The sequence below is a fragment of the Macaca fascicularis genome, chromosome 6, assembly GCF_037993035.2.
Source record: "Macaca fascicularis isolate 582-1 chromosome 6, T2T-MFA8v1.1".
Classification (NCBI taxonomy): Eukaryota; Metazoa; Chordata; class Mammalia; order Primates; family Cercopithecidae; genus Macaca; species Macaca fascicularis.
This window is the reverse complement of record NC_088380.1, coordinates 123143052-123157393: the sequence shown is the minus strand read 5'-3', so window position 1 is coordinate 123157393 and position 14342 is coordinate 123143052. Positions and strand designations below refer to the sequence as shown.

At 38.6% G+C, this 14342-nt stretch overlaps 1 protein-coding gene across 9 annotated transcripts in view; it reads left to right on the top strand.

Moving 5' to 3' along the window:
• Positions 1 to 14342, top strand: part of SEMA6A (semaphorin 6A) — a 133758-nt gene that overhangs the window by 102253 nt on the left and 17163 nt on the right. For 4 of the 9 annotated variants that reach the window (XM_005557565.4, XM_005557567.5, XM_045394130.3 and 1 more), the window contains 3 exons: positions 1635 to 1655; positions 1793 to 1843; positions 6984 to 7148. In XM_005557565.4, coding sequence (XP_005557622.2) covers positions 1635 to 1655; positions 1793 to 1843; positions 6984 to 7148 — 237 coding nt within the window. The remainder of the gene's footprint in view (positions 1 to 1634; positions 1656 to 1792; positions 1844 to 6983; positions 7149 to 14342) is intronic. The other 5 variants (XM_005557568.4, XM_073994084.1, XM_073994086.1 and 2 more) reach the window with 2 other exon arrangements.

The following is a 14342-nucleotide window of genomic DNA, read 5'->3' as shown; positions in this document are numbered from 1 at the left end:
CCCAAGGGAATGAAGTTATATTATCCTGATATTTGATTCTATAATAAAAATCATGGATATAATTCTAATCTTTCAGTCATGAGTACTGAAATTTCAGACTCTAACATGTCATTCAACTTTCTACCTTACCTTTTTTAGAGATTCGTTATAATCAAATAAAGAGGGCTAAAGGCAGCCTTATCTCCAAATCTTTGCCATATACATTTTTTTCATTTACAAATATTATATATTGGCAAAAAATTCTAATTTATTATGTCTTTTCACACAAAATTGATGAGTTAATAAATAAGCATAGGAGAAGTGTCATCACCTAAAGATGTATGTTACGTGTGTGCGTTCATCTGTATGAGGGAAATAGTTTGATGTTTGATCAGTTGACCTTAATCATCTTGGTGCATTATAGCTTTATTTGCAAGGAAACAGGTTTTAAGATGTGTGTGTGTGTGTGTGCGTGTGTGTGTGTGTGTGTGTGTTTTATTAACAGCTTAGTTAACTGATGTTAATGAGCCATTTTCATCACATTTATATTACTTGTGATAGTGGTGTCTGTAGAAAAATAGGGGTGTAGATTTGGATCAAATCAGAAAATACGTGAAACATGTAAAGATGGTTGTTACTTTGTCTATAAAATGCCCACTGTCCCAGTAGGCTCACACCCTTATCTGCGTTCTCAGGCAGAAGAACCTAAGGAAACCTCTGTATGTAGCATAGGAGAGGCTCTCAGGTCCCAACCCCGTGATTTACAGTTTATTTCCAGAGTAATCTTAGTGGTCAAGCCCCTGGATCTGCCTTCGTGCTTTGTAGTGTGTCCTTGACCTTTAACCTCACTCTTGCTGAGGCACATAGGGTGCTTGCTCAGGGCAGGAGTCAGGCTGCCCCTCTGCCTCCCTGCCTTTCCTCATGGCTTCTCCTCTCCCCATGTTCCTGCTGGAGCATGAACTACCTCTATTAGACAGACCTATCCCCACACAGGTATTCAGGGAGGATTTCTCTAACTGGTGCAGTCATCATAACTGGTACAAAATTAACAGGATGTTAAAGGGAAATGAGGAAATCACAGCAGCCAGTGTTAGAGGCTGAGTGAACCAGAGATCTGACCCCAACACACAGCACACACCCAGATATATTGCCTAATATGTGTAAGGGTTTGTTTTTTAACTTCCAAACTAAAACTCCTGATGATTTCAGAACACTGTAACACTGGACAGTTTCTCACAGCGTGGTTGTGAGGATGAAGTAAAAAGAGAATGTAAAGAAAAAATGTTTTCTTTGTAAGTGTGATCCAGGTATCACTTATGCACATGCATGTCCCTCTGTATAAAGAAGGGTTTAAACTCTTGAAGTCACCTATAATTGCGGTTACCATTTCATTTGCCAACTCTTGCATTTTCTCTGCCTCTTGGCAAAGGCAGGGACTTGGAGGAAATTCACTTGGTGGAAGAGATATGGAGGTGTGAAATTAGACTGAGTATAAAGCATTTTACATTACACGCAGGAATTAAAAAGCACTTACTTAGTATCGGGGACCATACGTACGTCGGCATAGTTCTGTGTTAGCTCATTCCCACTTATGCAAGTCGCACTAAGCAGAGTGTAAAACATTAAGTAACCTTCTCCTCCCTTCTGTCTTTCAGATTCCTTTGTGGCACTGAATGGTAAGGAAGATATTACTCTCATAATTTCATACTGGTGGAAACCTATCTGAGAATTTCTATTTCATTAATCCCCTTGAGTATGTTCAAATCTTAAGTTTCTTTTTAATTAATTTTTTATCCTCATTATTTTTTTATAGACATTTCAACTCCTCTACCAGATCATGAAATGTCTTACAACACAGTGTATGGTCAGTTTACGGATTTTTTTTTTTTTTAATTCGTTAAGTCATTCATCTGGCAGTAGTTTATAGTTTTCATTCCTAAACATCATGGACCAGATTCTTCGTTACTTAAGGGCCCCAATTCACTAAAATTATTTATTAATTTCACCATCCTTCAAAAATCACTCTGCCTATGTGAGACAATTGATGTGGGAGACTGAGTCCTAAATTTTTAATCCAGATAACATGAAATATGCCAACCTTAGGGAATTTGGTGAATACATTTAATGAGTTCTTGAGGGAGAAGAAATTGCTTTCGAACATAAGTATATCCAAGACAAAGGAATAGTGCTGATAACTAATAGACTATAGCTCCTCAGCTGATACAGTGCACCATTCCCCAAAATGCTGGCACTCAAGACAATACCCTCTGCTGGCGAAAATCTGTACAGGACACACAGGTCAGGCTCTTATTAGACAAAACTTTCCAATATAGTATGAAATTGGCCCCTGAAATTTAAGCTCAAAAAGAGTATGAATATTTAGACATGTTTTCAGTGCGATTTCTTCAGATTGTAGACAAGGAAGAGTGACGCAGTGGAAATGATGTGCAAACAGGATTTATCTCATTGTTCTTGGTCTGAAATACACAATCACTATATTAAACAAAGCTACTAAGCCCATAAACAGAATATTCTGAACTCTTCATGTAAGAAGTTGAAATGTAGCTGTTCCATTTACATTTCTCAAGGTACCCCCAAATATTTATTAGGGTAAACCATCCATGTGTTTTTTTTAAAAAAATATGGTATGAAAAACATCTGTGTGATGGCAGATTTAAGCCTCTGCATTATAATGGAAGCTGCGAGTTTCATGTATACACAGCCATTTTATAGTTTGTGTGTTTAAGATAAATAATCAAGCAACAGATCCAGGACAGTCTTTAAGTACAGAAGTAGGTAAATAAGGGAGGGAGAAAAATAAATTTTAGAAAAGGGAAAAGAAAAGAAACAAAGGGGAAGGAAAAGAAAGCAATGCTGATTTATGATCCAAAAAAATAGTTCATGATGGCTACAAATGTGTTTAATAGCTCCTTGTAAACTCTCACTCCCTGTGTCAAATTAGCATACATAAAAGGGCTTTTTGAATATCTTAAAGACTGGAACTGTTTAGGTATGGAAAACATTGCCTGCTTTCTCCTGACTGGCCCCCTTGTGAAGTAAGGCAGTGTGGAGTAGATGAGCCCACAGAATTCATCCACCTTTAATGTTCCCTCATCTATGACTGAAACCAGAATATTGAACACCAAAGACTAGAAGAAAAATTGCTCAGGAGGCAAATGTCGTCTAGCTTAGATTGCCTTGAGAAAAAAACCGCACTTTGTATCTGCTCTTTTCCAACATGATACTTTGTGATCATTTCCTGTAATTGAATAGTCTTTATCAGATATTGAGAAATTAAGATCTTGAAACAAATTGAACCAGCAACCTGCCCAGCATTCATCAGTCATACTAAGACCAATTTTAACTCCCAGGTAATTTCTTAAATAGACAGAATAATTAAACTATGGGATACTCTTATGAACAAAAATCACTCCCAAGCTATGTTCTCTCTTATTTCCTTTACAAAAGGAAAGGTACTTATTAATGCTTCCGTATTAACACTTTAAGGGATGATGCTCATTCATTTTCAGGTCTTGGGGGGAGGCAACTAAAGAAGAGCTGGAATTTTCCTTTCAGCTAATGATCCTATCCATTTCAGGCTAAATCTATTCAGTTTGAAGCAGTTCAATGATTAATTGACCATCAAAATGAGGACTGGTTCAGACAGTACTTACAAAAATATTGGCAACTTTTATAAATAAACCATTGTAAGGGATGTTAATTTTGGAATTAATAAACCCAGAATAGATTTCACTAATTCATTCAGCAAAAACTTGTTGAGTGGCTACTGTGTCCTAGACACTGTACTGGGCGCTGTATTTGTAGCACCAAAAGAAGAAATAAATTGCTATTTTTATGAGCATGGATATAGACAAGGAAGCCAACTCCAAAGTAAAAAGTGCACCCACACTGTTTCTAGCTATGTCCTCTGCATGTCCTGCACTCTGTGGCTGAGTGTAGGCTCACAGAGCCAACTACAAAACCAGAACTGCCCAACCTAGGAAAAGGGATCATTTCAATAAATGATGCAGACTTTCTGCTTGTCAAAAGCTCTGTGCCACACCAGTTACATATGCAAGAACCCCTTTTAGTGAATTGGGCCCTGATTATTTTCCTTCTCTCTTCCTCTCTTGTATTGATTTAATGTCTCTGTTTTGTGTCTAATTGTCTACAAACATTGTTAATAGGTTAGAGTAGTATGAAGAGGGTCTAACCTCTGGAATTACAATGACTTGTAGATATAGAGAAACAACATGATGCATTAAAGTTAACTTTCAAAATATACCTATTTATTTGTATTTTATGAGAATGATAAAGTATAACCTCAATTGATTAAAATGTGACCTTTCTTATTGGACTGACAAAACAAAAATATAGATTCCAAATCTATTGACATATGATATCACATCCACAAATGTTTGCCTATTTTTGTAACATGATTTTGGTTGCAAAGTCTCTTAGGGAATGCACAAAAATAATACAACCTTAAAAATCAGACTAGAAGAAGGAATATAAGTGGTTTCCTTGTAATATTTTTTTAAGCGTGGAGAGGTAATAACACATCTTTGAATTCAGACTGAGGACTACTGCTTAATGGTGCTTTTATAGGGTGGTTCTAAAATTTTTGAGAATCATGTATTGCTTTCTCTGACTGTTTTAATTCACCACTGGCACGTGTTTCGTATCCTCAAGCATAAGTTTAAAAGATTACAAACCTCATGATGCTCAGTTTTTTCTTTCGAGTAAATCAGATGCATGGTTTCTCTAGATTTACATATAGAAAATCGAGATGTGGTGGGTATTAGACTAACACTTCAGTGATAGGAAGAAGAGACTGATTTCTCACATTTGTGTAAAACACTTTCCTACCTAACTACCATCTGGTCCACATTAATATCCTCTCATAGCCATAGCTTTCCATTACCAATGAGTTTTCCATGTATTCGCAGCATATGGGCCAGGAAATCTTTCTACAGAGAATGTGTCCCTTAGGCATATATTTCCCCTAGATTACCGTATTAAGAAATGTTCTCCCTAAACCATACTTATGGCATTACCATAAAATTGCCCCTTGAACACAGTTAAATTGAAAGTGCTCAAAATGCATATCAATTCAGGTAAAAGAAATCTTGCTACTTGGAGGGGAGGTATTTTTTTTCCTTCCTCACTTTCTCTTTCTGACTCCCTACAAGCTATTTCTAATTGTTTGCTTACTGGGCACTGAATTTTCTCTTAGACTGACCATATTAGACTATTAGAGTAGTCTTGAATTCAAGAGTGGAAAAAAAAAAGTTATGTTTTAGACCTCAATGTAAGCTGAAAGGAAATAAAGGAACTTCTATATTTCCATTTCTCAGGCTGATTTTCCTGCCCCTGTTCTCTTATCTGTATCATGACATGAGATGTGAAACTCAGAAATGTAAAAACACAAAGTCTAGAGTAAAGCATTCCTTGAATTTTAAATGAACATGCTTTTAGCAGCTGGATACGATGCAGACAATGTTCAACGAATTGAACGTTTGAAGTTGTGTGAGAGCCAAACAAGTGCCATACAGAAAGGGACCTCTTCAGTGTTACCAAAGCTTTGCGGCAGGATTTAAGGGTGGTGGCTCTGTAGAAGTCACTATGGCATGGACGAACCACTTGGCTTCCTTTTTCCTGCTACGCAAAGTTTTAAGAAGATAAAAAGCTATCTTTGTTATATATGTTTTGTCTGTAATTTGCAATATTACAGTCTCCTGGGGGGGGGGGGAATCCAACTTCCAATAATAATTGGAAGAAAAAAAAAAAGAAGAAGAATGCACTGTGCTTATTCTTATAATCTGTCTTTCTAGAGGCCAATATTTTATTTATCATGTGCATGGTGATCATACTTCAAGGCTGGAGCTTTTGGAGTTGTTGTGAGTCTGCCCTACTTTCCACCAAAGGCACCAATTATACATGCACAGTAGTTGCCCTTATATCTTTTAAAAATTGTTCAAGAGGTTGCTCTATGTAAGCCAAAAACTCCAGTTGAAAATCACAAGGAGGTCATATTTTATTTCTGCCAGAGAGAACAGGTAGTAGAGCTTCTTTAAATCATTGTGTCAGCTTGGATCAAAGCACCTGATACAATCTGTATTTAACCTTGTGGAATGATGGAGGGAGAGCTTACGAATGAATTCACAGGAAATGGCTAGAGTTTCTGCTGTAACTCTCAACCTAGCCATTCTTCTCGTATTATCCTATGGTAGCTTAGCTGAACCTCAGAAAACTATCCTTTTCTAATTTGAATCATTTTAGTCAATGCGGCCTCAAAAACGGAAACTATTTTTATTGAAATAAGACACAAAAGGGACAGCCATAATAGTGTGTAGCAGTTGAAGCCTCCATTCCAATGAAAAGACAGTGGGAATAGATCCCTTTGCAAAGCAATAACTACTCTCAGAAAGAGGAATGCCTGTGAAGTTGAGCTGAACCTGAAGACCAGGCACACTGTAGAACCTCCATAGGAAGGGTTCAGAGTCACTGAGTTACTTGTGACAGGGACAAGACTTACCCACTACCAGAAACCTGCCCCATCAGTCACAAACAGGATTCCTGGAGTGGCCACTTTCTGTGTTTAGTTCTGCCACGAAAATATCAGAGAAGGACACTGGCCTTTCTTGAGCACCTACTATGTGTCAGACACTATGCAAGATGCTTTCACCATTATGTCCCTATCTTCCCAACACTGAGAGGTGTCTTTATCCCCACTGGGTGCACAGGAAGAGGTTAAGTGATTCCCCAAGGCCCACCCAGCAAGTGTCAGAGATAGGATCTGACCCTTCATTTTCTAACTACAAGTTCAAGGGCTTTCTGCTGAACACACCCCACACCACCACCACCACTAAACCGTGTCGTTTCTAGGGCGGTCTCCTCTCAGTCTTATAGCCAGCTTGGGTGTCCCACCTCCAGGCCTCTGAGCAAAGGGAATGTGGGTCTCTCCGATGATGTTTTCCTAACTGTATTTGTGATGAAAACAGGGCACTCCAGTTCCCTCTTGCCCAGCACAACCACATCAGATTCGACGGCTCAAGAGGGGTATGAGTCTAGGGGAGGAATGCTGGACTGGAAGCATCTGCTTGACTCACCTGAGAGCACAGACCCTTTGGGGGCCGTGTCTTCCCATAATCACCAAGACAAGAAGGGTAAGGCCTTGGAAATGCCTCTTCCTCTCGGGGGAGAGGGAGGGAAAAGTGGGGAGGACTGTGTAACTGCTTCCAGCTGAATTTTAGCAGCATTTAAGGAACCTCCAATGCGCTATGATTGAAAGTTTCTCGAAAAAGACTGCAACCCCATCCTCTATGTGAAGCTTGATCCTAAATTATTCTCTGACCAAGGAAAACCACACGAAACAAATAATATATCCTCTGAGCTTCCTCTACCCAAAAAAGATGTGGCTTTGCCCAAAGCAGATGCTGGCTTCTGACATCCCTTGCCATTCCTCTTAGTCTCATTCTGAGATTTTTGGACCCTCTTTTCCCACCATAATGTGATGGAATGCGGTTCGGGCTTTGGCAAATGAATGCAATTGAAGTAAAGGCCCTGTTAATCAGTGAATTGAGAAATAGCAGGGCAAAGTCTTTTCTGGCTGGTAGCATCTCTCACTCTTGCATGGTGCTGAATTTGAATAGAGCCATGGTCCTCAGACGTACTGCAATTGCTCTTAGAGGACAGTAGCTAAGACAAAAATATGTTATTTAATCAAGCAGAATTGCTATGCATTTAAAACGGAAAGGAAGCCACACTAAATGAAAGGGACTCTACTGTGAACTGTCCTAAATTCTCCTTTGCTTTCTTTGCTTAGCTGCAGACAGGAAATGTCATCTCTTTTCTTGCCATTTGCTGCTTCTGGTAACACATCCTACTTTAGTTGCAGCTGCAACCAAAGAGGCCTTTACTTGTCCAAAAAACAGTCTTGTAAATCAGAGACTGAAAAGCCCAGTTATGTTGCTGAGCTGGTTCCCCCCATTCAGAATTGTTTACTTCTATATGTTTTCAAGAGTTTCATCCAAGCGGGAGTTTGAGTTTCGAGGGCAGAGCAGCCACCGTGACCCTTGGAAGATAGTCGCTATCGCGCCCTCCCCCAGAGCGTTCTGCATACATATCTCCATCTTCACTTTTAGACAATGCTTTGTGGTCAGACTCTCAGGCTACATTTTCATCTCCTTTTTTGCTTCTCATCTCCTGAGAGTGCTGGGCGCTCTGCTTACTCTATTTGCCAAGTCAAAATGTAAAGATGGAGCCCCTTTTGTCTTGTTCTTGAGCATGTCCTCTTAACTGATTTTATTTTCTTCTATAGAGCTCCCCTTCCCCTTAGTAATACTCCCTGCCTCAAATCTTTATTTTTTTGTTTGTTTGTTTTTGTTTTTGTTTTTTTGAGATGGAATCTCACTCTGTTGCCTACACTGGAGTGCAGTGGCACGATCTCAGCTCACTGCAACCTCTGCTCCCCAGGTTCAAGAGATTCTCTCTGCCTGAGCTTCCCAAGTAGCTGGGATTAGAGGTGCCCACCACCATGCCTGGCTAATTTTTGTATTTTTTTTTAGTAGTGACAGGGCTTTGCCATGCTGGCCAGGCTGGTCTTAAACTCCTGATCTCAGGTGATCTGCCCGCCTCAGCTTCCCAAAGTGCTGGGATTACAGACTTGAGCTGCTGCTCCTGGCCAACTCTCTCTTTTTTTTTTTTTTTTTTTTTTTTTAGCTGGTTTTGTCTCATCAGCTTCTTTCAGTTTGAGGGATTCCCTGCTCTTTCCATCCTGAGAAAGCTCCAGATAGAAGAGAAATTGTCCCGACAGATTACAAACCTTAGCATATGCCATTATTTGTTATGTGTGGCTCCTGACCTCAGATGTGCTAGTCCTGTGTTCTCAAGAAGAGAAAACTTAGTAGAAATCACTTTGTTTTTGCCCACTGCGATTTTCTGAAACAAAATAAAACACACAGCCTTTCCAATAAAGCATTAAATATGCCAACTAAATATCTAGCTGTTGGTTGCAGTAATTTTCTTTTCACTTCACTGAGAGGGGTAGCATGAATTTTCTGTAATCGTTAACTCCCCCCAAGGAATGGAGGTTCTCAAAGAGTCCAATTAACACTTTGACAGATCATTTTAAAATTCGGCATTGTTCATTCTCTTGGGTCTTATTATATTGACAAAGCTGGAAGCAGTCTACATATTGTCAAACAATGGTGGCAGAGGTGATTGCATGGGTGTTTAACATGATCACTGTTCTTGTGCTAGTAACTCCTTGCCTTGCCCTGTCAGATTTGAGTTTGTTTTTTACCATTGGTTGTATGTTTGATGGGGCAATGCCAATGAGTTGTGCAGAAATTTTAAACAAAAGATGTAGCTTAATGTTCCTTTTATCATAGTTTTTATGATTTTAATTTCCATTTTGTTCCAAATTGTTTTTTGTTTAATGTTCATGATTTATTTTCAACTTTTGTTTCGTTTTGCCAAGCACTGTGTGGTATGACTTGGTGATGGCGTTACTGCGTTGGAAAAGTCTTGTTCCTTTTCTGACTCATCATGGTGTCCCTTAACTTGAACCAATCTGTGATGCCCTCGCTTCTTTTCATTCCCTGATGTCGGTGCCTTAATGATGTCACATCCGTGTATGCAGCATCTCCCGGGATGCAAGAGTTTCATGGGTTTTCTAAGGGCCTGTGATGGGTGCTCTTTCTACTGGGTCGATTGTCTCATGAGAATGTGACATTTGTGTGCCCCAGCTTTAGGAGCTAAATATACTCTGGAATTGTTTCTAAAATCCATCACATTTCCCCACTAAGCAGAAAATGTGTCCACTGACCAGCTCGCTGAGGAGTCAAGTGCCCATTGCCCATTTTATTATGGCCACTGGTAAAAAGGCCAGTGAGCAAGGCATGCCCATGGCTCTCCTCTGCAGATATGCTGACTGCCAGTGAGCTGGTCCCCTTCTTTGTCCACTTCATCCTCCAAACAATTCTCCATTTCCAGAGTATGTTTGCTGCGTTTTTCTTTCTTTTCCTTGCTATGTCTTTCGTCTTGATTTAATCCTGTGCGTCCCTCACATTCTGTCGAAACACCCTTCCTCACCTTGCAGCCTAACCCCCTTCTGCTACCATTGTTCTTAGCCTCCCCCTTTCAAAATAACAGACCCAAGCCCTCTGCCCCTCTGTGGAATGTTCCAAGGCTCTTTCCTTCTACACTGTGAGTAGCATTCTGATGCTGTATGTATATCCAGTCATACTAACAAAGCGTGAGAAGAGACCTGCACAGCACGCGGAAGCATCATCATAGAAAATGAAGTAATTTTCTCTCGCAGTAACTGGCCTTGCCCTTCATTACCCTACTGGCCTTGTCTAATGTCTCTTGTCCTTGCTGCTTTTCTTTAAAATTGCCTGGTATCTTTCAAGCCCTGGATTCATTAGTGAAAACACAGCCAACTGCTCTGTTTTATCTCTGGGTCCCTAGATGTCTGGAGCCTCCGGAGCGAGCCCTTTAGTCACCAAGCTGATAAATGAGATGCAGCCCTGACTACTTCTTTCTTGGTTCTGCCACATTAAAAAATACATATTATTTATTCCTCCTATAACTATTGAGGTGGTAATAGGTAGTTACAAAGGGGCTGTAATTACATATAAATAAGAAAGAAAACCCAGTTTATTTTTAGATCTGGCTTATTCCCCACCACTGCTTCCCACATCAAAAGAAATAAGAGCTTTCGTTTTTAGGTTAAACAATACTGAGAACAAATAGCCACCCTTGTGCCTCTTATTCCTCACCAAAAGTAACAATACTTTAAAGCCGATTTCCAAGAAGTCTGTGAGATGTGCAAGGAAATTAGCCATGTCCAGAGCAGCCAAGAGAGCTATGTAGCATACATATAAAATGTAAATGCTGACCACTGCTATGAGGACACAAGAATATATCCTGAACAGAATAAAAATCTCCTACTTCAGACTTTATTTTATAATAAAGAGTTATTGTGAGCTCTCAGAAAAAGGACAAAATAGTAAATATAGAGCAGTTCCCATTTAATCAGAAATGCCAGAGTTGTAGTATGCTTCTATCTTTTGGGAAATCCTTAAAGTGAGATATTATCACATTATTACATTTAGTCCAGAAAATATGCCCATTACAGACAAGAATAAGATATATTATAGAAACAGAATTCAAATTAGAGGTTAAGTGAATAACCTAAAATGGATAGCAAATGTTGAATATATTTTAATCAATGTACAAGCTATTTGTGTAAGCAGTTTTTAGTTTGGGAAATAATATTCCGGTAAGATTCATAAGATGTATAAATATGATTAGTATTGTCCACATCTCACAATCCTAAATGAAATTTTATAAATCACAGAGGTTATCAATAATTCTCTTTATAGTTAATTATTTATTCTTTAAATGTGCAGTAGCCTACAGCAGTATTGCCTCTGAGGGAGATGAGCAGCACCTTACACGGGATGATTTAGGTGGCAGGGATGTGATGGCCTTCAAAAGTATTGAGCCATGTGGTGGAAATTTATGCCCTTTTCATTGCTCTTTCAGTCATCTGCATTATCTTCTTGATTATGTGAAAGGAAAAGTCTCAGTTTGGTGTTTTCTCATTAACAACTCCCTAAACTTGCTACTCTCTCTTTTTGACAAAGAGGGAATAGGGTTTACACTGGGGCTTTGTCTTCCAGCTGCACCTAGCTGGAATTAACATTGTTTGGCTTTAAGTTAATTTTTATTTTTCTGGTTACATTTTATCTTTGAAAAGTGACACTTTTTTTTCATTTGTGATAATGATACCAAGTTTCCCTTTGAAATACATTTTAAAGGTAATTTAAATAGAAAAGTAAATAATGCAGGAGTTATGAGGGATATAAAAATACTAAGTAAATAATATGGTAGGTGAGATTCATTGTTATGGTTAAAATTGTAGTATTGGTAGTTGAATGACCAAAGTTTAGGTGACTATGTACTATAGCAATTGAAGGAGTCCAGTGAAGGTTAAACTATTACCAAGAACTTTGTTCTGACATTTGGAAGAATGAGATTTGATGACCACTATAACTCTCCTGGCTGAGTATTGCAAAACCAAGTGAATACATGCGTCACTCCAAGTGTTATAATTATACAACCCAGTGCCCTTCTGATTTCTTTGCTACCTACTGAACTTTGTGTTTGGGGGTGGAAAGTTTCGTGAAATAGGAATTTAAAGTAACATGGATTTAGACTAATAAGAAATTAGCCACTCTAGGCTTGTTAAGCATCTGGCAAGTTTTTTCTCCACACCAGCAGCAAGCACCCTAGTGTGGTCTGCCGCTAGTTATTACTCAAATTGTGGCCTAGGGAAAGTTGATGTTTAGCCTTTCCACTTTTCATCTATTTTGCTGATATCCGTAAGGAATCTTGTGCTACACAGTGTTGCCCGGCCTGGCAATAGCCTACACTTGACCCTTCTTCTTTTCTCCCGTTCAAACTTTACCTATTCTAAGTTCCAAGCCTTCAGTGTCAGCTGTCTTTATTAACAGACTGAGAAATCTCATTTTAGGTGAGTATAGTTAATAATAGATCCTACCCCCGGTTACTATTACATTTTAACACTCTCCGATGCTTAAAATCTAATGGATTTGGGATTTTAAAGCACCCTGGTTCTCCCAACACAGAAGGTAATTTTTTGGCTCGTATCAAGTCATATGTAAGTGATTTTATGGACAGAGAAAATTATTCCTGATGACTGTAATAAAGGAAGAAAAATAGGCCTCTCCTCTTTTCCTGACTCTTAAACTTGGGCTGAATTTTCTCTGCCATTTCTTCAGTAATATTACCGTAACAAAAACATTTTCTGAGGTGTCTGAAGCAGAATTTATCACCGGCTCTGTGGTGCAATTTGGATGCCAATAAGGAGTAAGAGGCTATATGAGAGATAGACATAGTTCCTGCCCAAGAAATAACAAACGCCAAACAGATGGAGCACAGGTAGACACGAAAGCACACCAAAAGGCCTTTATGACCAACATTCTCTTTATGAAATGCCAAAATCACACACCACAGACTTTAAAAATATATATTAGACAAGTAAAGACAACTTGGCTGAACACATCAAGGACATAGAACTGTGAAACAGGTTTTCAGCTCCTTTCCTTCAGTTCTTTCCCTCAGTACCAATATTGTAGCAATAACACATCACTTGACAGGGAAGACGAGGAAAATGACGGATGTTTGGTAAAGGAGTCATATTTAAAATTTTTGTGGGAGTGTTGGCAAACTCAGGCTTTTATTTTTTTTTAAGCCTGAGCTTTATTTCAAGAAAAAACAAAACTCATACTAATTTGCATTCCTTTTGTTAGTAAAAATGATCCTACTGCAGTCATTTTTAAATGTAAGAGTAGAGCAAGGCAGTTTCAAGGAGACTTCAGAAAAAGGGCCTTTGTCTTGGGGAGTACTAGTAATGGGAGGGTAAGGGTTTTCACTTCCACTCAACAATGGAAAATTAACTGAGTTCGGTAGAACGTGCATGGCCAGAGGCAAGGAACATGAAGAGATAGTGAATTGATTGTGATGGTTCCAAAAACTCTTTTGAATTAGAGATCACTTATTTCTGATTTTGAAGCTTAGAGGAAAGGTATCCTTCAAAGTTCATAAGAAATTTGGAACATAAGCTATTACTGTTGCTGACTATGCAAAATATAATACAATTCTTAATATTGAGTTCGTCAGTATTTTTTTATTTATAAATTGTGCTATACCTGCCCCATAAAGATTTAGCATCATTTTTATTACTCTAAATTTTTAGAGATTAAACAGTTTAATTTTTAGAGAGTAAAGATTTACCATCATTTTTATTACTCTAAACTGCCTGTAATCTCAGCTACTTGGGAAGCTGAGGCAGGGGTATTACTTGAACTAGGGAGGTGGAGGCTGCAGTCAGCCAAGATCGCACCATAGCATTCCAGCCTGGGTGACAGAGGGAGACTTCGTGTCGAAAAAAAAAAGAGATTAACAATTTTGATCTCTAAAAGTTTAGACTCGGTTTAAAGAATATTTGTGGGAGTCATTTAAAGCATACTGCTTGGGAGAAGAAGAGTAGGGTTGCTAGGCAAAATATAGGATGCTCAGTTTATTTGAATTGCAGTTACACCTGAATAATATTTTTTATATTGAAACAAAACTAAATAATTGTTAGTGTAAGTATACCCCAAATACTGCATAGGACATACTTTTAACTAAAACAGTTTTGTTTATCCGAATGAACTGAGAGTACTTATACTCTTTGCTACCTGATAATTCTATAGAAGATGTTACTGATTACTTACTCAGTGAATATATAAGATCTGATTTCTATATTACATTTGACCTTTAGCTCT